Source organism: Sorex araneus, chromosome 5 (genome assembly GCF_027595985.1).
Source record: "Sorex araneus isolate mSorAra2 chromosome 5, mSorAra2.pri, whole genome shotgun sequence".
Lineage (NCBI taxonomy): Eukaryota > Metazoa > Chordata > Mammalia > Eulipotyphla > Soricidae > Sorex > Sorex araneus.
The window spans coordinates 183,102,257-183,128,532 of NC_073306.1; the positions used below are offsets into that span (position 1 = coordinate 183,102,257).

Below are 26,276 nucleotides of genomic sequence, written 5' to 3' on the forward strand. Positions count from 1 at the left end.
CATATGCTCAGTTTCTGAACCATCCCCTGACCCAGGAAATTTTTTATACTAAATTGACCAAATCATGAATTAAATTCAATTTCTCACTTCTGAACACTCCAATACTTCATGCTAGGATGACACTATTTATTCCGTTTAATATATGCCTATTTTTGTTCACATTTGGTGGATGCTTCAACATCTGTAGAATTACAAAAATAATAGTTTTGTTTCTATTAATTCCTGGTTCTTCCTGGAAAAATTTTTAAAATGAGAGACTTAGAGACAGTACAGGGGGATGGTATACATGCCTAACATGTCCAGGACCCTGGTATGACCCCAGTGCTAGACAGCCCTGCACTGGTCAGCGTTCATCAGGTAAATAGTCCAGGAGGACCCCAAACATCACCTAAGGCAGCCTTTGAGACCCAAGGTCAGATGGGATTGCCTTGCTAGTTCCTGGGATCTTTTTTTTAAAAAAAAAAAAAAACAATAAATTTTTATTACATTTATTTATTCTTGCTGAATTGAGTTAAAAACTTTGAATTCTCAACTGCGTATGACTTTGGCAATCTTGTTGTTGTTAACATGCTATCTTTATATTATTGTTTTCTATATATTTTACATAATTTTGGTGTTAATGTATTCTTTCATTGGAAATAGTGTATTCTGTGTTTAATTTTGGTTTCTATGAGAAAATTTAAGTATTATAACATTGTTTTCTGAAGGGCCCACCACCTGCGCTAAGGCTTACTCCTGGCTGTGTGCTCAGGGTTACTTCTGGTGGTGCTCAAGGGAATCACATGTGATGCCGGAAACTGAACCCAGGTAGGCCACATAAAGGCAAGTGTCCTACTATATCTCCTTTCCAGTGCCTAATATCAACATTTTAGAGTTAAATGTATGCTTAAAGGGGTCAGGGAGAGTGAGAGTGGGAGCTCAATGGGTTGGAAAGCATGCTTTATGTGTAGAAAGTCCAGGTTCCATCCCGAGCACTATAAGTAGTTCCCAAGCACCACCTGGAGTGATCCACGAGCACAGAACCAGGGATTACTTAGCTAAACATTAATCCACATGCAACCCCTGACCCATGCCAGGTGTGGTCCCTGAAAACATCACAACAATAAGTGCACTTAGTGTTTGAAATGATAGAATTCAAATATTTCAAAAGTATGCTCAGCATAGAACCTGTTTTAAGATGATATAAAATTAATAAACAGACTTTACTTCTGTGGTGTATATCAATATGAATTTGGGTTTAGTGTCAAAACCTATAGTCTTGTAAAATATTAGGATTAACATACTAATTATGCAAATAGAGATACTCTGTCACTGTCACTGTCATCCCATTGCGCATCGATTTGCTTGAGCGGGTACCAGTAACGTCTCTCAATCGTGAGACTTGTTGTTACTGTTTTTGGCATAGCGAATTTGCCATGGGTAGCTTGCCAAGCTCTGCCGTGAGAGCGTGATACTCTTGGTAGCTTGCTGGGCTCTCCGAGAGGGTGGAGGAATCGAACACGGGTCGGCCTCAATAGGGAAAAATGTCTGCCATGTCTCCATTGAGGTGGAAGTTCAGGGTCTCAAAAAAGAAGTGATAATGTCACATCTTTGCATGTATTCTTAGTTCTCTTACAGTGGTACAGTATATTCATGGCAGGCTGGATATTATACCAGCAGTGGTCAGGGGCTACTGCTACTTCTTAGCTCAGGAGTCACTCCTGGTGGTGCTGGGGATCATAAGTGTCATTGGAAATGGAACCTGGATAGCCCGGGTGCAAGGCAGTGTTTCAACCTCTTTACTTTCTTTCCAGTTCTAGTTCATTTTTGTAGACCCTGATAAACAAGAATACGATGGCTCAGAATCACAGACAACAAGGTCAATGTCTACAAAGTTGGTGACATTCACTTCCGTGGACCTGTCCAAGGAAGGCACATATGGGCAGTGAAAAATCTGGCTTCAATATACTGACCTTTCTCACTCGATAAAAGTTTTTATGGAATCTATAATTATAATATTTATGTAGAGTGAACTGGAGCTATAGCACAGCGGGTAGGGTGTTTTCCTTGCACGCAGCCAACCCAGGTTCAATTCCTCCATCCGTCTTGGAGAGCCTGGCAAGATACCGAGTGTATCCACCCGCACAGCAGAGCCTGGTAAGCTACCCGTGGCGTATTTGATATGCCAAAAACAGTAACAACAAGTCTCATAATGGAGACATTACTGTTGCCCGCTCGAGCAAATCGATGAACAACGGGATGACAGTGCTACAGTGCTATGTAGAGTATTAGTGTACATGTACAATTAAGTAATAGAAGCAATTGAGTAGATTTAATTTGTAACTATCTGAAAATAACAAAATTTTTCAAAGTGGGTTGAATAGTGAAACACCATTTTGTTTTATTTTACTGGAGCATTTTATTTTACTGAAATTTTACGAGCATAACTTCACACCTCAACAAATCTATCTACTCATCAACAGGCCTATCTACCTCAGCATGCTTACCACCAGTGGTCTAGCTACCCTCCACCATCATTCACTGAACCCTTTTTTTCGCCCCTCCCTTTCTCTCTCTCTGGGGTAACTACCATCCTGTTATCAAAGTTTAAGCATTTGGTGGCAGGGCTGGTTGGTTTCCATTACATTTTTCACATACCGGCTTAAATGTAAGCTTCTGATCGTCTCCCATTGCGTGGCTGGAAAATAATAAATTATAAACAGATCAGAGTAACTAAAGAGGAACACTCATTTCATAGAAAATTGTCTCACTGAGCCAGAGGTGAGCGTTTAACTTTCCACAATCACCTTGAGGCCTTTTCCAACACAGACATTTTCAAACATCCCACTTCGAGTGCTTCTGTAAGCAAGGGGTGCGGGCTTATAATTTGTATTTCTGGAAAGTTAAAGTGATGCTAAAGATACCAGTACCCATAAAAATTATAGACAATCTGAGCCTGCTTATTTCCTTGACAGTACCAATATTTACATTTTAAAATAAAATATAAAGTTTAAAACATTTTAAATGTAAAATGAAATTCTCTGAATTTTCTTATGATATAAACGCATACCAACTGAAGTCAGGTTTGTTTGGATTTTTTTTTCCTTTTGGTAGTCTTGTTCGTTCCTTCAACTGATTCTCCAATTTGTTGGAATTGGTATATGCTAATTCTATTGTCCTAAGATATGTACAGTATATATTAAAAACCAAAATCTTACCTTAGCCTTCACATCAAAGTTGAAATTCCATAACTAAATATCATATTGGCTAAGTCCTTAAAGTCTTCACCTTAGCTGGGTAAACACCTTAGGCTCGGTTTAACTGGGTTAAGTACCTTTTAGAAAGAACAGGCTGAACTGAAGGGGCACTTAACAGTATTTTGTGTGCATTTATTTATTATTGTACTGCATTAGTCTGCAACCTGACTTTCTCCAACCCTGAACTTCTTTGTGGCATTGCAAAAGGTTGGAAATATAAAGCCACACAGTAAAAAGAAATCAATAAAGAATAAAGAATCTTAAGGACACAGACATGTTAGAAATGAGAGCTACTTAGAAAGAAATTCACATTTCACACTCAGTCTGGACATAGGTTATACAAAATGTGGTTACAAAGTCTATATTCTTCTATAAATGATTCTTTTATTTTTAAAAAACTTGTGAACATAACAACAACTACTCCAGTCCACAGCATAAAAAATTTAGTAAATAATTCCTTGCAAGTTAAGGAGTAATACATCCTTTTTCTTTAAAAAAATTAGTTTTATTTATGAAATATAAAGTGAGAGAAAGAAGGGGTAACTTCATATTCAAGAGAGCAATTCATGGGGCCGGAGCAATAGTACAGTGGATAGGGCATTTGCCTTGCACCTGGATAAGCTGGGTTTGATTCCTGACATCCCAAATGGTCTCCCGAGCACTGCAGGAGTAATTCTTGAGTGCAGAGCCAGGAGTAAGCCCTGAGCATCGTAGCTGTAGCCACAAAACAAAAGCAAAGGGGTGAAGACACAGGCTTCTCCAGAGAAGAAAGAGCCCTGAATGACTTTTGGGAAGGGATTTATATGCATATTCTCCTAAGGAATCATACATTGTTAATACACTCATTGCCAGGGCCAGGGCCAGAGAGATAGTACAGCAAGTAAGGCACTGGCCTTGCACACAACCTAGCAGCACTACATATGGTACCCAGAGCACCACCAGAAGTGATTCCTGAGCATGAGGCAGAAATAAACCTTGAAAACAGCTGGGTGTGGCCCAAACACTCGTCTTCCCAAAAGAGACACTCATTTCCTGTACATATTATGAAACTAAACTATTACATATGTAGCTATCGTTTGGAATATTTACCAACTTGAGTAGTGGATTAGACAAGAGATCAGAGATGCCAACATGATATTTTTGTTGTTGTTTGATTTGGGGCTCATCTGACAGTGCTCAGGGGCTATTCCTGGCTCTGTTATCAGGTGCTCAGAGGACTATGTGGTGTTTGGAATTTAAACTGGTCTTCTACATGCAAAGAATGTGCCTAACCCTTTGAACTCTCTCTGGCTGCCATCCACAGTATAACGCAAAAGCTGGTTAAAAAAAAAAAAAAGAATTTCAGACTATATCAATAAATAAACCTCAACACTTAAAAAGTAAATTTATGTAAATAGGGGCTGAAGGGATAGCACTGCGGGTAGGGCATTTGCCTTGCACGTGGCCGACCCGGGTTCGATTCCCAGCATCCCATATGGTCCCCTGAGCACCGCCAGGAGTGATCCCTGAGTGCAGAGCCAGGAGTAACCCCTGAGCATCAGCAGGTGTGACCCAAAAAGCAAAAAAAAAAAAGTAAATTATGTAAATACAGTGAAGTAATTTTTATAATATTATTTTTTTAAATATTATATATATGTACCTTGAACCTGAAGAAACTTGGAATTGGCTTTCCAAAAGGAATCTGGAATTTACCCTGGAAGAAATAGTCATAACACATGAAAAAACAGTAAAAATAAGTATAAACTCTGCTTGAAATTATAATGAAACTCTAAGTTATTTTTGACAACAAAATTAAACATAGATGGAATCAGGGTCTAGGTATGAAATTCATATCAATAAATCACCAATATATAAGTATTCAAAGAATTTTCAACAAGCAATAGAATACCATCAGAAAATTGTATCTTGGAAAACTCATAATTCATACGTATGGTTTTTCTTAAGTAGAAATAGAATGATAGATACTTATAGATGATTATTATATTTATGATCTCCCTCACTCCTTGACATAATATGATCATCTGACTACTATTAGTAGTAGTTCCCAGTACTTCCAGAACTCCAAGAACCCCAAAACAACCAAAAATGTGCCCCGATTTTAAATTTTCATATCCAAACATATAGGTGTTTTCAATATTATCACTGGAGATAGAGATTAATACAAAAGAATTTGGGTGGTAGAGATTTAAAAATATGAGAGAGCTAAAATAATTATGCCTAGCAAACAAAATTTAAGAAAGGTAGATGCATTAATATCCAAAAACTCATTTTCAAAAGAAGAAAAATAAAACTCCAAACCCCAATGAACCAAAAACTAATTTTCTTTAAGAATGCTGAACAGGGGCTGGAGTGATAGCATAGCGGGTAGGGCGTTTGCCTTGCACGTGGCCGGCCCGGGTTCAAATCCCAGCATCCCATATGGTCCCCTGAGCACCGCCAGGAGTAATTCCTGAGTGCAGAGCCAGGAGTAACCCCTGTGCATCGCCAGGTGTGACCCAAAAACCAAAAAAAAAAAAAAAAAAAGAATGCTGAACAATTTATGGTCAAATATGTTTCATAGCAGGTGACATGCCCAGCAAAGTAGTCAACTGTAATTTTTTTCTATGCATGTCTTACATTCTTTCCCTTCGTTGGTTGCTAGAAAACTTGGTTTCTAGCTATATACTTTGAGGTGTTTTATTTATCCAATAGTGTACCCTACCATGTCAGAGCTCTTGATTTCAGTTAGCTGGAAATACAGTGTCTCTCATTAGAACCCCAAACTGGCCCATTCACGCTGAAGATTTAGCTAGGCTGTGCAAATGGTGACAATGAACTTATATACAAAAGTAATAAGTGTTTGAGAATGATGGGAGGACCCACTCGGGTTGAAAGCTGTGTACCAAAAGTAGACTATAGACCAAACATAATGGCCACTCAATACCTCTATTGCAAATTACAACATCCAACAGGAGAGAGAACAAAAGGGAATGCCCTGCCGCAGAGGCAGGATGGGGTGGTGGGGGTTGGGATGGGGGTAGTGGGAGGGATACTGGGATCATTGGTGGAGGAGAATGGGCACTGGTGGAGGGATGTAAACTAAATACAAACATGAAAGTTCAAAAGTTTGTAACTGTACCCCATGGTGATTCACTAATAAATTTTTTTTAAAAAAGTAGTAAGTGTTAGTGATTTTAAGAAATTTGAATCTTGATTTTGTGGATTTTTTTTTGAGGTGAGCTTGGAGATCACACCTGGCACTGTTCAGTGCTTACTCCTGGAAGTGCTCAGGGGAGCAGATACATATATGATGCCGGGTGTAGGATAACATAGCCTCAGTAGTTTAGGTTTATTGGGTTACTCCCGTTACAGTGCTCCTATTCCTCTTTGTTTATTTTTACCTTCTTTCTTAGTGTTCTGTTGACTTGTAAATAATGTTTTTCTCTTCTCCTTGAGTCCTTTGCATAGTTTATTCATAGCAAGTCCTTTTTGTATGGACACAGGAAGACTTAACAAATGTTATGCTTTTGTAACCTGGGAGTCATTTGACTCTACATGATATTTTCCTCCAGGGCATCTGTTCTCTTGACCTAAGCCTCAGCTGCCCTTACTTCCTAGCACCCCCAAAGCACGGTCCCGACGTGGGACAAGAAGGACCCAGGGCAAGCGGTGAGTTGTGTGCTACCCTGGCATCGAGATGGGCCTGGCCAAAGTGCCTAATGCTTAACTATAAGTTAAGAGCTTGATCATGGACAAATGTTGTCATGATCCAAACAGTGATAACTAGATTCGGACCCTGCTAGGGTGAGGAATGATTAATCTGGCCTGAGTGCTGTGGTCTGAGCCTGTGGCTAGATGTTGCCAGGAGAGCTGCCTTGCAAGCCTCAATGTATCCCTTGCTATGTCCATACAAAAATAACTAGTATTAAGATGTTAATAAGTTCCTGGACTAAGGAAGAGAGAGAGAGAGAGAGAGAGAGAGAGAGAGAGAGAGAGGCAGCAGTTGAGCAGTAGATCCAGAGAGAGGCCGGAGCTGGGAGTGCGGGAGATGAGAAAGATTGAAGATTGAATAAACGGTAACTAATCAGCAACCAGTTTGGTCCTCGTTCTTCCTTCGCCTGTCCTTGACCACCGGCCGTCCCGATCCAGTCCACACACTGCGGTTCCAGAGCACCGAACGCGGGTGGTGAGACAGAGCCACCCGGAGAGCCCGAGAATGCACTCGCCCCTCGGCGAGCCTTAGTTTTTTACAGCCGGGAATATACTGGGATTAGCTACATCCAAGGCAAACTCCATAGCCCCTATACTATCTCTCTTATCCAGCAACTAAATCTTTAAATTAAAATTTAGACTATTACTAAGTCAAACCAAAATGTTCATAAAGTAAAAGTTAAGTCATAAAAAGCACATATTACTTCTAAAAATTTTGATTACAACTTATTTTTCTCTCACACTGCAGATTGTAAAATTTTCATGATCTTTCATGATGGAAGATTAGTTTAAAAGTATGAAAAACTGAGGGCTGGAGAGATAGCACAAGTGTCTAGGTGCTTGCCTTGCACTTGGCAGACTTTTATTTGATCCCCAGCACCGTATGGTGCCCTGAGCACTTATAAGAGTTATCCCTGAGAACAGAGCCATGAGTAGACCCTGAGCACTGCTGAGGATAGCCCTGTCCAATAAACAAAAACAAAACAGAACAAAAACAAACATATATTAAGACTTGGGCCAGAGAGAGCTCAATATTCATGGATGGACTTCTGAGCACTGTTGAGAGTGAACCCAGAGCACAGAGCAGGAAGTAAACCCCAGCTCTGCTAGATGTGTCTGCCCCACCCCCCAAAAAGGGAAGAATGTGAAAAATTTAGGGAGGAAACAGCGACTATAAAAGTTTATTATCTCCTTAAACTATATACATTTGAAAACTTTTAATAGTGCTTTAAGAAGAATGAAATTAACACGGCATATAAATTTGAGGGAAAAACTAATGAGATCAAGGATCCCAAAGTAGGAAAATGTAGGGGGAAGAAATTTTCATCTACACTAGAAATCACTAGAAATCAGAAGTGTTGTAATTTCTAATCTCACTCACTGGTTAGTATGATCTTAGAAAACTATTTTGAGTTCTTTTCCCTCCTGTAAACTGAGAACAACAATACCCATTAAAACAATACCCATTGAAAGTACTAACAGAGAAGCCAAGAAAAAAAAATGGCATCGTCTAAAACACGTAAAACTAAGATTCATTACAATACTATCAGGCTCCTGGGGCTGGAGCAATAGTACAACGGGTAGGTTGTTTGCCTTGCACGTGACCAACCCGGGTTCGATTCCCAGTATCCCATATGGTCCCCTGAGCACCGCCAGGAGTAATTCCTGAGTGCAGAGCCAGGAGTAGCCCCTCTGCATTGCCGGGTGTGACCCAAAAAGCAAAACAAAAAAAAAAAAATAGTATCGGGCTCCAACAGAAACCTATACCTAGAATCTTTTATCATTGAAAGAATCAGGATTCTAGCACTGGAGTGATAGTATGGGGATTAAGGCGCTTGTGGTATGCAGTGGACTTGGGCCATCTGTGCAGGCCTCTGAGCCCTGCGGGTGGTGGCCCTAGAGGCACTGAAGCAATGCCTGGGCTGAGAGGTGATTTCAGCACCACAGGCTGAAGAAAACCGTATCCGCGGGGCCCCTGCATTGCACTACCTGCCCAGATGGCCAGGCCCCAACCTGGGAGAACCGCCTCCCACCCTCCACCCAGGCAATCAAGGAGACAAATCAGAATTTATTTTAGAATACAGTAAGAGCCAGAGAGAAAACTCAGCTTGTATCCAGTGGCTCTGGTTTGATCTGTGGCACAGGATACACCCAGAACTCTGAGCTGAGATTAGCCCCTGACCATTTCCAGATGTATACCGCACCCTTCCTCCCCCCCCCCAAAAAAAAAGCAATAAAGACCCCCCAATTAATGTGTTAACAGGCTGGAAAGATAATATAGGGATTAAGGCACTTGCCTTGCATATGGTTGACCTTGATTTCATCTCAGCCACCACTAATGGTTCCCCAGCATCCCCAGGAATGACCCATGGACATGGACAGGTGTGGCCCCAAACCAAACCAATGTATTAACTCAGTTATATTCATCAAAAACACAGAGGCTGTATTTAGGCCATAGTTTTGTCAGTTGTGGGAGGAAAAATAAAAGAAAAAACCAAAACCTCTCTTTCTTTCCTTCTTCTTTTTTTTTTTTTTCGCTTTTTTGGTCACACCCAGCAATTCACAGGGGTCACTCCTGGCTCATGCACTCAGGAATCACCCCTGGCGGTGCTTAGGGGACCATATGGGATGCTGGGATTTGAACCCGGCTCGGCTGCGTGCAAGGCAAATGCCCTACCCGCTGTGCTATCACTCCAGCCCCCAAACCTCTCTTTCTTATTTATTGACTTCAAGATTATTATTCTTAGCATCATTTCAATACTTGGATAGAAAGTTGTCCTCTTAGACTTTTGCCAACCTAAATGCAGAGAGGTAAATTTTCCTTTGTCTTTTCACGGAGGCATCCTAAGGACTCAGTATGCTACCATGTTCTTGACTGGGGTGGGGTGGGACTGGAACCACACCTGACAGTGTTGAGAGCTCCTCTCTGCTCTGTGCATGAATTTGCTCCCAGCCACGGCTCAGGGGAACATGCGGTGCCAAGAATAGAACCAGGTTCAGTCACATGCGAGGTAAAAAGAAACCACTCCAGCCCTGTACTATCTCTTCACTCCCAGGTAGGTTTTTTCCCTGACAGGGTCAAGGTCCACGGGAGGGAATGTGACCCCAGCTCTCCCCATCACCCACAGCTGGAATTAGCGTGTAGGATGGGCAAGGGGAACAATTCTTTTCTTCCTGAGTGTAGAAAACTTACACGCTCTTGCTCTCAGGCAGACCACCTGGGTTTGTCTGTGGGGCTGAGAAAGAGGAGTGTCTCCTCGCCCATAGTGTCAGGGAATGAAGCAGGAGGGTGTCCACAGACAGAGACAAAGCAGGCATGCATTTGGTTACGTACACTCATTTTGACTCTCTTCATTCTTCTCTCGTGCAGTTGAGGAATGAGCTGCAGCAAAGGATGCAGGACAGACGACTGGGAGACAGACAAAGAACGAATACAAAGGTTTCTCAGCACTGGGCAGAAAGACAGTTTCCTATTCCTTTGTATTTCTCCCACTGTACTGGCTCCAGACCCCAAAAAAATGAATAAGATGTTCTCTAAGACCTCCTTATGTGAGCACTTCAGAGAGCAGTGGAGACACAGTGAAGTGCTGGCATATGATTTCATGGCTCCATGCTAGAGTCTTTGTCATTATGCGGAAGAATCACTTCCCCAGAGTCTGGCTGTATTATCAGCTGCCAGCCAGTAAGAGACCCTTATCTTTGAGAGGCAAAAAGCTGCCCCCTTCTGTACTTCCTAGAACAGTGTGGGGCAAGTGAAACCTCTCTATGAAAAATCAGTTTTCTGAGATAAAATTGTTTGTGTGGCATCTAGTAATCTCCTTTTAAAGTTATATATTGTACTTTAAATGACTATGGAAGGAGGTATCGGGGGCACAAAACATAACAAGGTGCTGTTGCTAGTGAAATACTGCAACTAAGATACTTTTTCTCAAAATGTAAAGTTGCTAAGAGAAGAAATGAAAGCACATTTGACACAGGTTTCATTTTCAAGCCATGCTTTAAACCCGAACTTCTCACAAACATTAAGTTCACTTATCAAATGAAGCTCCGTGTAATGATCATCTATTAATCAATTCAACTTGTTTTTGGCTTAAAGCCAACGCAATCTAGTTTTACGCTCCTGTGTAAGAATATTCAATGTCTTTAAATATTTAAAACTGGAGTTAACTATTCTAGTTAGCCTTTCTATAATTACACACCTGCTGTTGCTCATTCCCTACACTGGTTTGCAACATTGAGTCATAAATTTATAATATTATCATCAAATAATTACTAAGCATTTTAGACTTTTATAGTAACGTAGTTTAGTTAGTATTTTTAAGTTTGCACATATAAAATAGCACTGTAGCACTGTCATCCCATTGTATATCGATTTGCTCGAGTGGGTACCAGTAACGTCTCCATTGTGAGACGTGTTACTGGTTCTAGCATATCGAATATGCCACGGGTAGCTTGCCAGGCTCTGCCGCCGTGCAGGCGGGATACTTTTGGTTGCTTGCCGGGCTCTCCGAGAGGGATGAAGGAATCGAACCCGGGTCGGCCTCGTGTAAGGCAAACGCCCTACTTATTGTGCTCCAGCCCACATATAAAATAAAAATTACAAAAAAAAACTAAACAAGAATGAACTGAATTCAAGTTATTGGTATCTGGCTAATTTTAGAGACTAAATTGTCAGATTAAATGCTTAATTACAAATAAGGAGATATTACGACCAAAGGTGAATATCCCTAGCTATTATATTTATATTACATATTGACAATACTTTTTAAAAAGAATTCTTAAAATGCCTTTGAATATTTTTTCTTGCACTAATCATCATCTAAAACAAGATTTTACTAAATTTCCCCACCACCAGAATGTTACATGAGAACAGATTCTCTTTTCCAATTCTACTAATTTCAATTCTATTTTTCTAGTACATAGAAAAATACTAGTATTCTAGTATTCTAGTATCTAGAATAATGCTTGACCCACAGTAGATACTCCATAAACAACTACTGAAGGAATGAACTTAATATAATTAATTATATTTTGATATAAATAAAATATTTTGTTCCATTTGTTCATTCACATGTAAGTTTTTATTTTACTTTTATTTTTGGCACTGAGGATTGAACCTATGTATGGCATGTGCTCTACCATTCATTTATATTTCTGGACATATATATAAATTTCAAAAGTCAAAAACATAAATTTTGATCTAGCTCAAAATTTAGATAAGCTGCTAAAACAGTCTTTTTAAATATATATATTTATGAACAAATATTAGTGATTATTAACAAGAAATAGCCCTCAACTTACCACAACATTTGAATTGCCCAGCTTCTGTGTCTTCGAATAATGAAATAAGAACTGTTACAAAGAAAGGTAGTAATATTTACTATAGACAATCAGTGGCTACTTTAATTACTTTTGTATTAAAGTATTTACATATGTATGGAAATCATCTTACCCTTTTGGTATTATCTTTTTCATCTGTTTCTTGCTGAAAAGATTCAGAAATATTATAATGCATCATAAAGCTGCATTATGTATAATTTCTAATTAAAATGTCAATATAAGATGATATAATTCTAAAATCATCTTAAATATATCACATATGAGATTTATCATTAAAATCGCTCAAGATTGTATTAATCTAAAATTAACTGGGAAATTGAGTACACGCTATATGTAAATACAGGCGTAAACAGAGATTATCATACAGCATTATTCAAAAGAGTGAAAAATTAGAAAATTCCTAAATGTTCAACAGTGCTAAAACAGGAAATTATAATAAGATCAAATGATAGAATACATAGAGGAAGGTCTATAAGAAATCAAATCAAAAATCTTGTAATGTCGTAACCATCTTATGAGTTATGTTTGCTTTCTCTTTGCCGTCCCTGGCTGTGTACTGGAGCTGGAACTAGGTCTAGCTGCGTGCGAGGCAAGTGTCTCAATCCCTGCACTATCTCTCTGTTACCTAGTTTTACTTTTCTTTATGGATTTTTCTATGTTCTTCTCTATTTCTCTAACATCTTAAAAAAGGTACAGGAGCTGTTTCATCTTAAAGTGTTGTATTATTATTTGGATTGTCACATATACTCATTTGCTTTTGCAACGTAAAACCATATGTATAACTATTATAGTCATTTCTTATCGTAGAAAAAGATTATTAAGGCTTTATTTTGAAACGGGGCTATTTAAAACAGTGAAAAAGTATACACCGTTGTAAACAGATTATTTAGACTCGAAAAACATGTTTTAAAAATATCAAGATGCCAGGGGGCCAAAGTGATAGTACAGTCTGCAGGGCACTTGCCTTGTATGTGGCAAACCAAATTCCAAACCTGGTACCCCATATGACTCCCTGAACCTCACCATGAGTGACCCCTGAGCACAGAGCCAAGAGTAACCCCTGAGCACTGATGGGTGTGCCCCTCTAAAACAAACAGATATGAAAATTTCAGGTCAGAGAGATGGCTCAAAAGGCTGGAGCGCCTGCTTTTCATGCGGGATCGGTGGCACTTCATAGTCCTTGAGCAGCTCTGCAAGCAATCCAGAGCACAAATCTGGAAGAGCACTGCCAGGTGTGACCCCAAAAAACACCAAGGTATCAAAATAGCAAGGCTTCATCAAATAACTGCATATAAAAAGTAGTGACTTGAGCATGTACTGATGATCATATGTCAAACAAGAATGGCGAATGAAAAGAAATCATCTAATCAGAGGCTCTTGTCTTTAATCATGTCGTTCTTAATGTCAGGCCATCAACAGAAAAGACACAGAAGATGAAATGAGCTGTGGTGCATTCTGCTGTGTTTCAAGTGTCCAACTATCATCCCATCAAGACAGAAAGACCTGTCTGAGAAGAAATAAAGAATAAGAAATGCAGACATCACTGTATGAATATGATTTTCAAACTCAACAATGTCCACATCATTTTCTTTCCAGGCATTCTTATTTATCTATCTATCTATCTATCTATCTATCTATCTATTTATTTATTTATTTATTGCTTTTTGGGTCACAGTCAGCGATGCTCAGGGGTCAATGCTGGCTCTGCACTCAGGAATTATTCCTGGCAGTGCTTGGGGACCGTGTGGGATGCTAGGAATTGCATTTGGGTCAGTGGCGTGCAAGGCAAAGGTTCTACCTGCTGTACCAGGGCTCCAGCCCTGCAGACATTTCCTAACAGTGATACAGTAACCTCAGAGCAACAACATTCATCTGTTCTCCAAGGGTAACATGAGGCCTGGGGGGAAAAAGAACCAAAATGATCCCAAGTTTCTCTCATGAGAACTAGAACACACATCTCATATTTGAGAAGACATAGAATTTTCCAATTCAATTTTTGCAAACTTTGTTACTATGACTTTACATTTGTGAGCAAGAGAAAAATGGAAGCATTTGTTTCCTATCCCAAATCCACTTGTCTCTTCCAACTCCTCTTGACATGCTTTCTGAATTGAGTATAATTTCTTCCAGGAGGAATTGCAAGTTATCACTGAGCAAACACAATTTCAGCCTTACCTGGGGCCTGGGTGGAGTTCCCAGAATTGTGAAGCAAAACTCCTCCAATGCTTTGGAAGTCTAATGGGAATGAGAAAATAAATAGGCCATGGTTCTGCTTTCACAACATTTGCATAGAAGATAAAACCAGAGAAATGTTAGGAGCACACAGATAGTCCAACTATGAGGAATCCTTCCTGCATCTCACTGTAACTCTTCTGGAATCTCTTGATTTCTCTCATGATAAACGCTTTTTCATAAAAAGTAAAACATTCCTTCAATCAGTTAAAAAAAAAAAAAGGGTGGTGGTGGTGGTGGTGTATATACAAATATAAGCATTTGTTTGTAAGCATTGATTAAGGCTTTCCCTGTGGTCCCAATCTACAGTTCTCAGCCCTTGCTAAGAGTCCATAAAAAATGACTAAGCATAACGAGAGGAGTGCCAAAAGGGATTATTCTTCCCAGTTTGTAGCAAAGTCTGAAACCACTGGTGAAAACCGTGAACCAAATATTACTCATCACTGGTTAATTTGAAATTGCTGTCATTGCTTGCAAAAGTAGGAATTGGGGAGGGGGGAGACGTCACGTGGGGTGCACCTAATCCACATCACCGCCCTTGCAGGCTGCTGACTGCACACCCCAGGATCAGGTTTTTCCAAGCATAGGAGCACAGAAATAGGGCAGAGCTGCTTATGGTTGACAGCCTGCTAGGTGTGGTGGGGAGTGGCCCAAATGGACAAGTAGGGGCGAAACCTCCTTTGCACAGAATTTTGCACGGAAGTACAATTGACAAGTGAACAAATTCATGTGGGAAGTAATGAAGTGGAACAACAGGGGAGGGGAAGCAATATAATTAGTGGTTATAAACCTGGGCTACTAAGTTAAGCAGTCTACCACACAGATAAGGAGCCATGTCCATTTCTATCATCGTTAGCTGTGTTATCTTGGCTGGTTACCTAATTTTTCTAAATTATAGTTTCTTTGGCCATAAATCAATCAGGAGAGACAGCATCACTCCAGAGCTCTTTTTCTTGTTTATTTCTGGGACACACCCAATAGTGCTCGGGGCTTATTGGCTCTGTGCTCAGGGATCACTCCTGGAGGTGCTTGGGGGATCACACGGGGAGCCAGGGACTGTGCCCTGATGACTATCTCTTCCGGAGTCCTGTTGTTGTTTGTTCTCTAGACAGTACCCCATGGTGCTCAGGGCTTACTCCTGGCTCTGTGCTTAAGGACCAGCTGTAGCAGTGCTCTGGAAACCATATGCAGTGCCAGGGAAGGAATTTTCTGAATGCAAGATAAACGTCTACCTTGTCTGTCTCTCTGGCTCAAAATGTTTGGAAGCACTATTCAAATCCTCACATAAATAATAAAATAATAGTTAATGTGAAAACAATTTTAAAAAATTAATTTGGTCTGTGTGAAAGAATCCAATAGTAAATCTACCAACCTCTCCTTAAAATGTTCATAGTCTCTAGCACTGCACTGTAGCACTGTCATCCTGTTGTTCATCGATTTGCTTGGGCAGGCACCAGTAACGTCTCCATTGTGAGATTTGTTGTTACTGTTTTTGGCATATCGAATATGCCATGGGGAGCTTGCCAAGCTCTGCCGTCCGGGCGGGATACTCTCGGTAGCTTGCCGGGCTCTCCGAGAGGGATGGAGGAATCAAACCCGGGTTGGCTACATGCAAGGCAAATGCCCTACCCACTGTGCTATCGCTCCAGTCCAATTAACATTGCCATAGTCTCTAAATAAATAAAATCTTTGTTTCTATTTTTCATATCCAGGGCCATGGATGCGGCTCAGTGGTAGAGAGCTTGCCTAGCATATATGAGGCCCTGGGTTTGATCCCAGGCACTGGGGAAAAAAAGAAAAAGCAGGTTCATTTTTATAATGTTTACATGAATGCTTTCAAGTTTATCCCCCTTAGTGTTATAGAAAGAAAAGTTATCTAGGAGTGATCAACACTCCTTAACTATTTTAAATATTATCCCCCAAAGTCATTTTTCCTGATGCTGGTCTAGCTTTACTATCTAATGCCTTTAGGTGCCAGGAGGCAGCTCAAAGTTCTGAGTCAATTATTTGAAAACTCAAGTTTGAGTCCCAGTACTGTGTAGTTCCCTTTGCTTTGTGGGGAGAGACCCGAGAGCACAGAGAGGGGAGCAGCGCCCGAACACAGGCAGGTGTGGCCAATAAAGCAGAAACAAAGACAACTAGCTAATTCCTTGAGCTTCAGAAAACTACCCTCTGCAGGCAGGTGATGGGTGGAAGCAGGAAGAATAGCCACACCAGGCTGTGCTCTCTGGGATGGCATACTGGAGGGGCCATGTAAAAGACGTGGGCCCCTGCTCAGAACTGACAGAGGGACACAGCAAACAGAGGTCACTGCACTGAAAAAGTTAAGCCAGGGGCCCCTCCTGAGCCTTCTTCTCATGAGATGATTATGATTAACAAAGTCCAGACACGGAGGACAACTAGCTGGTCGCCCTGCACAGACAGAGCGATGGCCACAGAGCAGCATCCAGAGGGGACGGTACTCGAGGTCTCGCCCGTTACTCCTGGTTCCATGCTAGACCAGCACTCCTTCCACCCCTGTCGTTTTCTAGGAGAACAGGGGTGAGTTACCAGCGGATGACGGGAGGAGGGAATTGGGCATGCTCCTCCCAGCGCTTCTGTGTCCAGCTGTTAGCCAGATCTTAGCCATCTGGACAGCTGTTACGGTATGTCTCTCCCCCGAGACACAAAACCTCACTCTGACAGGAAGCCCCTCATCATCGTGTGACCCTATCTTAATTCCGGGAATGGTTCTGGCAAACACACTTGGCATCAGATCTAAGGCCAGATTCACAAGTTAGACTTTTCAGTGACAATGATACTTTGGCATCTGTAAGTCTGACTCCACGAGACTATTTTCAATCTCAGCTGGAAGACAGGATATTAGCCTTCAAAATATAGCAAAAGACACAGCATTTGTATTGTTTTGGACTTTTTTTGCAGGGAGGGCGTGGTGGTATGAAGGTTGGGGTGACGCTCAGGAGTGCTCAGGGACCATTCCTGGTTCTGTGCTCAGGAATGATTCCTGGCAGTGCTTCGGGACCACATGTGGAGGACAAACTAGGGTCAAAGACAAATGGCTGTATAAAAGACAAGTATCTTACCTCTTGGATTATCTCTATGGTAATGTTTTGTCATTTTTTTATTTGGAACACTTGCAGTGGTGTGTGTGTCTGTGTGTCTATGTGTGTGTGTGTGTCTGTGTGTGCCTGTGTGTTGGGCCTGGCCACTCAATCTGTGCAGTTTTCAGAGACCACCACCACACCCTAGGGGTGAAACTCAGGGCCATTTGAGCTCTCTAATCTCATGCAGAATTTGACTTCAAAAAGTTTAGAAATTTCAATTTCTAAAATCATATGTGTGTTGTCTGTAAATCTACTGCATTTAAAGGGAAAAACCTGAGGACTTCACAACACAGGCTGGTAGTGACACTGGTTGCTACCAGCCGGTGGTGTAATCACTTTATCACTTCATGATGATTGCATTGACAAGTTTTAGTAAGTCCCAAAACTAGTAACAGGCCCAAAGGGAGAAAAGGGGGTACTTTTCTCATATCAATGTCATTACAAAATATCCCCATTAGAAATTACCTGCAGCTGGGAGTTAAGGGACAGGAAAGATGAACAGACTTCATCTAGCTGCGGAAAACAAAACAAAACAAAACAAAACGGCAGTTACATATTATAACTAGGCAGAAAACTACAGAAAATGAAGAGCAGATTTTACAAAGTCAAGTTATCGATGTAACATTCACCAAAGTTCCGGAGAATTCAGTAGCTTGTATTTGGGGGAGAAAACTCTCAAACGTTCCAAAGAAGTCCTGAAATTGGAAATTGGATCCCCCCCCCCCACGCTCCCAGGCACAGAAGTCTGCATTCACCTTTCATAGAGATCATCAGAGCTAACAATGCTAAACACATTCAGAGAAAGAATTGGAGGTGTTACCAATTTCTTTTTTTTGCTTTTCAGTTTTTTTGTGCTATACCCCATGATGCTCAAGGGTTACTCCTGGCTCTTCATTCAGGAATTCTGGCTGGGCTCAGAGGACCATATGGGATACTAGGATAGAACCCAGGTTGCTCATGTGCCAGGCAAACAGCACCTTACCACACTGTACTACCTCTCCAATTACCAACTCTTGAGAAATGTGAATCGCTGAAGACAGGTCTTGACATCAGTGGCACTCTGTTATCATATGGGTCCCTGTTACTTATAATCCCATCAGTTCACCCACACAAATAGCATAATAAGCACTTGGTGGTGAAGAGCATACAGCAACACCTCAATTTGATAATATAAGCTAGTTCTCCACTTCAGGAGCCACAACTGGACATGAGTCCTACTATATTGGGGCATAATTCTTGGTCTTTACCTTCAGAAGAAAACTGGAGGGGCTGGAGAGATGGTTCAACAAGCTGAGTGCATACTGGATGCATACTGAGTGCATGCTGCACGCTAGAGGCACAGGTTCGATCCCTGGCACCACCTGTTTTCCTGAGCACCTCCAGGAGTGACCCCAGAGCTCTAAGCTGGGACTAGCCCTTCTGAGCACGTCTGGGTGTGGCTTTATAACAAAAATGAAAACATAAATAAACCAAAAGAAAACTGGAAAGATTTCAGCTATAAGATATTTGTTAATTGTTTTTAAAACGATGCTGACAAGTTGAACGCTAAACTAGATATCTGGAGTTGCTTTTTAGGGCTTTCATTTCCTTGGTGGCTTTTAAGACTGGGAAGAGATAAAAAATGGTCTTGGGTTTTGTCTATCCGGGGTGATTTCAGTGAAGTTCTGTTCATTGTATAATATCTCCAGGGTCCTGCTTCTACCCAAGAGTTTTTGTTGATCGCTTCAATAACTGAGCATATTTCACCATCGTATTGGTTCTGAAAATTATTTAGTTTTCTTTGATAAGGGTAGGGGAAGTGGCTCCTCCTGAAATTTTTGTCATGCTTAGGTACCTGAAGACATTATGGATGTCTTAATGTCTCAACTCAAAGGGAAAGTTACTCACTCACAGACCAGGCTTTCTGAATGTATGAGTTGGCTTTGTCCATGAATAGGGAATCCTTGAAACTCAGGGCTAGTTAGCCATTGCTATTGTTTGAACATATATCAGGATAAGAAAACACACACACACACACACACACACACATGCTGCATCAAATTGGAAGCTATTTCCAAAGCTCTTTGGTCTTTGTTCTCTTTGCTTTCCTATAAAGGGCACAGCAACATTTCTAAACCACTTTCTATTTGTGTAGGCATCTGTTTATTTAACTTAGCTTATGGCCCTAATGGTTTTAAAAATGTCAGTAATTGCTTTAGAGAACTCTGTAGATATCCACTCATGGGTGGATCTATTTAAAAACTGTCATGTCTTTATATGTGGATGAAAGGTATGTATTTTTATTGTCTGAATGGCTTTTCATTTTTAAAACTCCCCCTAGAAAACTTAACTCGTGTTCTTTGCATTTTAACTTCTTTAAATGTTTATTTTTATATAAGAAGAAAATCTATGGTGCTTTTATAGCAGTATTTGAACTTTCTTCCAGCATTATCAAATAGTTTTTCATATATGTCCCCCAGAAAAAAAATGACTTCTAGTTAAAATATTTCTGTATTATACATTAATACCAGCCATCTAAGTTATTCCTCAGATGGTTCATATAGCATGTACTGTGATAAACCAATACAGAGACTCTTATGAGAAAATTTTATAAATGTAAATGCTTTTAAAGATTGCCAACTGGTAGCCACCATCTGCTTTATCTTTTTCCTTACATATTGTGATTCATCAAATTACATTATTAGATTCAAAATGTTTAATGATGTTTTTGGTGAGAGTGAAAATCAACAACATTGAATAAAAACTTGTTCAAGGACCTAGTTTCTAAAAAGTAACTACTTTGCAAATTGTGCCGCGGTGTCTCAGGTATGAGGGGCTTCCAGTCTGTAGTTCACTATCATCACTGGATTAATTTCTCATCTCCATTTCTCACTTCCATGCCAGCCTCCCAGAGGCAGCTGTTCTGATTCATCAAATTCTTTGATGTGAATCTTTTTATGTGCTTGTAAAAGCTTCCTTGCTGTTTTGTGTGGATGTATTTTCCTGCTCATTTTTTTTCACTTAACAGTACAATTTTGAGATTCATCTGTATAACTGGGTTCATGTGACATGTAGCTTCTAAATTCTGTAGAGCACTCTATTAGTTTCAGCTACTACCCATTGCCTGCACACTTCTCAGAAGTGCACAGTTAGGATTGCTCACTGGTATCTATCCTCTACTTAAAGATCTCAAGATCTCTGGGCCACATACATGGAAAGGAATGATTAGATCAGAGGAATAAGTAGATTGTTTTCCAGGTGGCTCTACCAGTAGACACTCACCAGCAGTGCCTGAGGGTTCCTATAGTCTACATTCTCCCTAACTCTTCCCAGTATCCAGATTTCCTTTTGGGGTCTGTTTTATTTGGTGGGCATCACCCTTCAGTGCTCAGGACATACTTGTGGCTCTGTACTCAGGTATCACTTCTGGCTGCACTAGGGGACCATGTGGTGCTGGGGATCAAATCAGGGTCAGCTGCAGGCAAAACAAAACTTTATACCTTGGAGGAGGTGGGTTGAGTTTCCCTCCCCACCCCGAGCAGAGCCCCGGTAGCCGAAGACCTCCAGAACCCAGCTACAGCCATGATCAAGGTCCATCTCCACATGTTCAGATGAGCCTCACACATGAAGGAACAGGAAGAGGAATCCAGGTGTGTGGGACCTGGGGCTGAGATCTCCTGCTTGGATCGAGACTGAGCCTCTTCTGCACAGACCCCCCTCCCCCCTCCATTTTCCAGTAGCTAGGTGGTCACACCCAGAAACATCCCCCGGCACCTTGTAATCCCATCAACAGCCAACATCCAGAGACTCTAAAACCACATTCCTGGAAGCTACATCTTATAGCCTAATTCTCCTTCTCAGAGAACCTGGCAAGCTACCAAGAGTTTCCTACCCATATGAGAGAGCCTGGCAAGTACCCCATGGCGTATTCTTATGCCAAAACCAGTAACAATAATGGGTCTCATTCCCCTGACCCTGAAAGAGCCTCCAATGCGGTATAGTTGGGAAGGACAAGTAAAGAGAGGCTTCTAAAATCTCAGGGCTACGCTAAGGATGGGAGAGGCGTGCTCAAAGCAGACTATAGACTGAACATGATGGCCACCCAATACCTCCACTGCTAACCACAACACCCAAAAGGAGAGAGAGAACAAAAGGGAATGTCCTGCCAGAGGTGGTGGGGGGAAACGGGATTTGGGGGATTGGAGGGATGCTGGGGTCATCAGTGGAGAACGGGCACTGGTGGAGGGATGGGTACTCAAGCAATGTATAACTGAAACACAAGCATGAAAATATGAAAATCTGTATCTGTACCCTCACGGTAATTCACTAATAAAAAAATAAAATAAATAAATAAAATCTCAGGGCTAGGACGAATGGATATGTTACTGGCGCCCTCTCGAGAAAATCGATGACCAAGATGATGATGATGATGATGATGATGATGATGATGATGATGATAGGCTAAGTTTATACTTGTGTACATTATCATCTCAGATTGGTTTCCCAGAAAAAAAAATACTGAAATAAGAACACAAATTTAAGCACATTATTTGAAAGGATGATATAAGGAGTATTGGTAGAAGAGTGAAGAAATGAAAGAGGATCGAGAAGTGCTAGAAAAATGGGTTTGTTGTCTGTGAGGAAGAGTGGGAGTGAGTATGGAGCACACATCAGCTGAGAGGAGAGGCAGCTCAGCTCTTTATCCCACCGAGTGAGGGCTGTTCTCCGTGGTGGCGTTTACTTTCAGGGTTTCCGGTCTGCTGTGAGCAGAGCTCGGGCTTGCCGGCACAGTACTGGAACAGGAGATACTTGGTTTGGGTGCCCTACAATAATAAATGCCAGCAGATTGTGTCAGGGCAGCAACAGTGCCCATTAAACTCCCTCCGCTCTCATCTGTTCCGGTTGTTCCTTTGTCTGGTACAACATCATCATCCCTTTTTATTATTCCAGCTTTGATGTACTTCACAACAGCATTTAAATTTTACTTAGTTAATTTCATCCTTTTTGTGTACATTTTTGGTTTTATTTGGGGGGAACGCCTAGCTGTATTCAGGGCTAACTCCTGGCTCTGTGCTCGGGGATCACTCCTGGTGGCTCAAGAAACTTATGCTGTGCTAGACAGGGAGAGAACCCGAGTTGGCTGCATAAAGGGTAAACACCTTTCCCTCTGGACTGTTGCTCTGACTGCTATGCACATTTTAAAATTAAATTTATTAAATATATTTTAAAAAACTAAATGGAATTCTGATTACAATTGCATTGATATTATGCTGTTCATATTAATTAGTAGAGAATAGATATCTTTATTACATTAATTTTTCATTCAAGTTCAGAGAATATCTCTCCATATTTTCACATCATCTTCTATATCTTTTTGCAAGATGTTTGAACCACACCTAATAGTTTCAGAAGCTACTCCTGGGTATGTGCTCAGACATTACTCCTGAAGGTGCTTATAGGACCATAGGAGGTACCTAGGATTGAACCGGGGCCAGATGTGTGGAAGGTAAGTGCTTTAATCTTTGTCCTATCTCTCCAGCCTCATATACCTTTTATTAACATTAACATTTTCTCTTTTAAACTATTTTAATTTTTGGTTATTTTTACTTCCAAAGAGTTTTTATTGCTATCGTGAACCATAGCTTCTTTCAATTTTATTTTACTTATTTTTGGAGAGGCATACCCTGTGGTGCTCAGGGTGTACTGCTGGTCTACCCTCTTGTAATCACTCTGGGGCCACTCTTACTGGGGTTTGGGGGCCATGTTCAGTGTCTGGGGCTAAACAAGTGTTGGCTGCATGCAAAGCAAACACCCTTCTTGCTGTGCTATCTTTTAAGTCTCCAGATTAATTTTTAATTTACTTTTCTCATTTCTTTTTTTTTAAAAAACTGAACTAACACTGACTTATAAGACTGTATTTTATATGTATAATTTTATTTGCCAGGGATTGTACCCACAAATGTATTCATGTGACATGTGTGAATTACAAAACAGTTATGGGTGGGTGCAGGGGATTGAAGCGAGGCCCTCATCATGTGAAGCACATACTGTACTGAGACAGTCTCAGCCCTAATCTTTTCTGGGCCAATACCCCTTCAATCATTATACCCCTAATCCCTGTGACATCCCTCTAATTGAAACCTCATTTTCATGCTACTTTCTTTTTTAAGGTTTTTTCTTCACATTTTGTATGTTTGTTTTAATTCACCCCAGGTGAGGTGGGATGGTCACTTATCTGCACTCCGAGCTCATTTTCATGCTATTTTCTTCTAGTGAAAATAAGTGTTATTATTTCTTCTATAATGGTATATCCAGAATTTTCTGACCTTTATATCAGCTCCAAGAGTTTTAGAGGAAAACATTTATTTGAGTGTTTCTCCCCCTTTTTTCTAAGAGGAAGATATTTATTAATGCAATTCATCATGATTCTAGATCAGAGGTGCCCAAGCTTATTTGGCCTACTGCCTTCCATTATTAAAAAAATAAAATCATGTTGGGCTTGAGAGATAGTACAGCTGATGGGATGCTTCCTTTGCACTCGGATGACCTGGATTTGAATCCTGCCTCTGCATTTGCTCCCCTGAACACTGCCAGGAGTGATCCCTAAGCACACAGCCAGGAGTAAGCCCTGAGCACCACTTAGTGTGGCTCTGAAACAACAACAAAATCATGTAGCACACCCCCTGGAAATCAACCTTCCTTAAGCGAATAAACAGCAAACAGCCTCCCTCTCCCCACAATTGTTCTTGAGGCTACTACTGCGCCCTAGATTTATCCAGTCCCCATCACTTTGAAAAGTACTAGACTGGGGCTGGAGCAATAGCACAGTGGGTAGGGCCTTTGCCTTGCACTCGGCCGACCCAGGTTCGAGTCCCATGTGGTCCCCTGAGCACCGCCAGGAGTGATTGTTGAGTGCAGAGCCAGGAGTAACCCCTGTGCATCGCCAGGTGTGACCCAAAAAGCAAAAAGAAAGAAAGAAAGAAAAATACTAGACTGAAACAGAAATACCATCCTGATACCTCAGCATTGATGCAGATAAAGTATCAGCTTAACTGCCCATTGTACTTAGGGATAATAAAACTTTAAGGTCAGAAAAGAACTTCCTTGACTAGATCAAAAGTTATACATCAAAATGCTGGGGCAAAGTTACACTGACAGAGATAGATATACTTCCTGTGTAACATAATACTAGAGACTTTGGCCAACGAAATAAAGAAGAAGCATCATTGTTACAGTGCATTGAATTACTGTTGCACCTTTCTGGCATAAGGTATTTTTCTAAAATGTATTCTTTTCATTTAAGTTTTCAAATATTACCATGGTACTTTTGGGGGTACAGTTTTAGTAAGATACAATTAACCGGCCACACAATCAATTCAATTGCACAATTATCCAAGTTAGTGGGTTTTGGTGTTATTTGCAGAGCTGTTTAACCCTTTTGGGGGGAAGGGGGTTCCCAAGCAGTGCTGGAGAGTCCAGCTGAGGGACAGTTGAAAGCAAGAGCCTGCTTGGACCCTGCAGGGCTGGGCAGTGCTGGGGGCTCTGGGACCACGCCTGGCAATGCTTGGGGGACCATGGGGTGCTGGGAACTGAGCTAGGGTTGGCCACACTTTAGGAATTATTTTTGCCTTCACCCCTATACTGGACTGGAGCAATAGCACAGTGGGTAGGGCATTTTCCTTGCACGCAGCCGACCCAGGTTCGATTCCTCTGTCCCTTTTGGAGAGCCCGGCAAGTTACCATGAGTATCCCGCCCGCATGGCAGAGACTGGCAAGCTACCCATGGCATATTCGAGATGCCAAAAACAGTAACAACAAGTCTCACAATGGAGACATTACTGGTGCCTGCTCGAGCAAATAGATGAACAACGGGATGACAGTGCTACAGTGCTACCCCTATACTATCTCTTTGGACCCTTGTAGTTATTTTTTTCAGGGTTATTTATGAAAATGTTATTGGTTTCTCAAGCAGGTGGGATATTTACATTATACCTGTTAATTACTTCTCATTTAATTATATTATGATTGGAAACACTGAAAATTAATCTTTCTCTCTTACAGGAACTTTGATTTCCAATGGCTTTTTAAAATGTCCTTTCTCCTCCTTCCCTTCGATGTTGTTGTGATGACTGGGAGTGACACATGTCTGGCTGTGGTATCTTTACATTGCTTGTTTTCAGAGTTTTTTTTTGGCTGGGTGCACACCGGCAGTGCTCAGGACTCACTCAGACTTACACTCAGAGATCATAGGGGACTCAGGGGACCACAGGTGGTGCCGGGGATCAAACCCACTTGGCCTCATATAGAGCAAGTTTCCTACCCACTGTACTATGGCTCTGGTCCCAAAGTCACAAGATATCTACGGATTACCTTGTTAGTACATTGTTAGCTGTGATGCTTGCTGGAGGTGCCATATGAGGCTCACTGAGGTATTTTAGCACACAGTGCTCACCAGGGGTCACTGCAGTGTTCATTGGTGGTCAACTTTTCATGGCTCTTATATATCTTTTTCATTGCAATGCTCACCAGGGGTCACACCCATCTTCTGTGATGTATAGACGTTGTACGGTGTGGTATGGGAACCAACAATCACTGTGAAGATTGTATTGGCCACCAGAAAGACTGAATTTGTGACTGGGCGACTGCTTGTGAGACAAACACGCTGAGCCACTGTGCTATTCTTCTATCATTTTGT

At 41.1% G+C, this 26,276-nt stretch overlaps 1 protein-coding gene across 1 annotated transcript in view; it reads right to left on the reverse strand.

Moving 5' to 3' along the window:
- Window positions 1–26,276, reverse strand: part of NMU (neuromedin U) — a 36,150-nt gene that overhangs the window by 1,395 nt on the left and 8,479 nt on the right. Inside the window, exons 3-9 of the mRNA XM_055140907.1 lie at window positions 18,068–18,115; window positions 14,442–14,501; window positions 12,379–12,411; window positions 12,228–12,278; window positions 10,261–10,335; window positions 4,876–4,929; window positions 2,638–2,677 (exon numbers count right to left, since the gene is read on the reverse strand). Coding sequence (XP_054996882.1) covers window positions 2,642–2,677; window positions 4,876–4,929; window positions 10,261–10,335; window positions 12,228–12,278; window positions 12,379–12,411; window positions 14,442–14,501; window positions 18,068–18,115 — 357 coding nt within the window. The 3' untranslated portion in view covers window positions 2,638–2,641. The remainder of the gene's footprint in view (window positions 1–2,637; window positions 2,678–4,875; window positions 4,930–10,260; window positions 10,336–12,227; window positions 12,279–12,378; window positions 12,412–14,441; window positions 14,502–18,067; window positions 18,116–26,276) is intronic.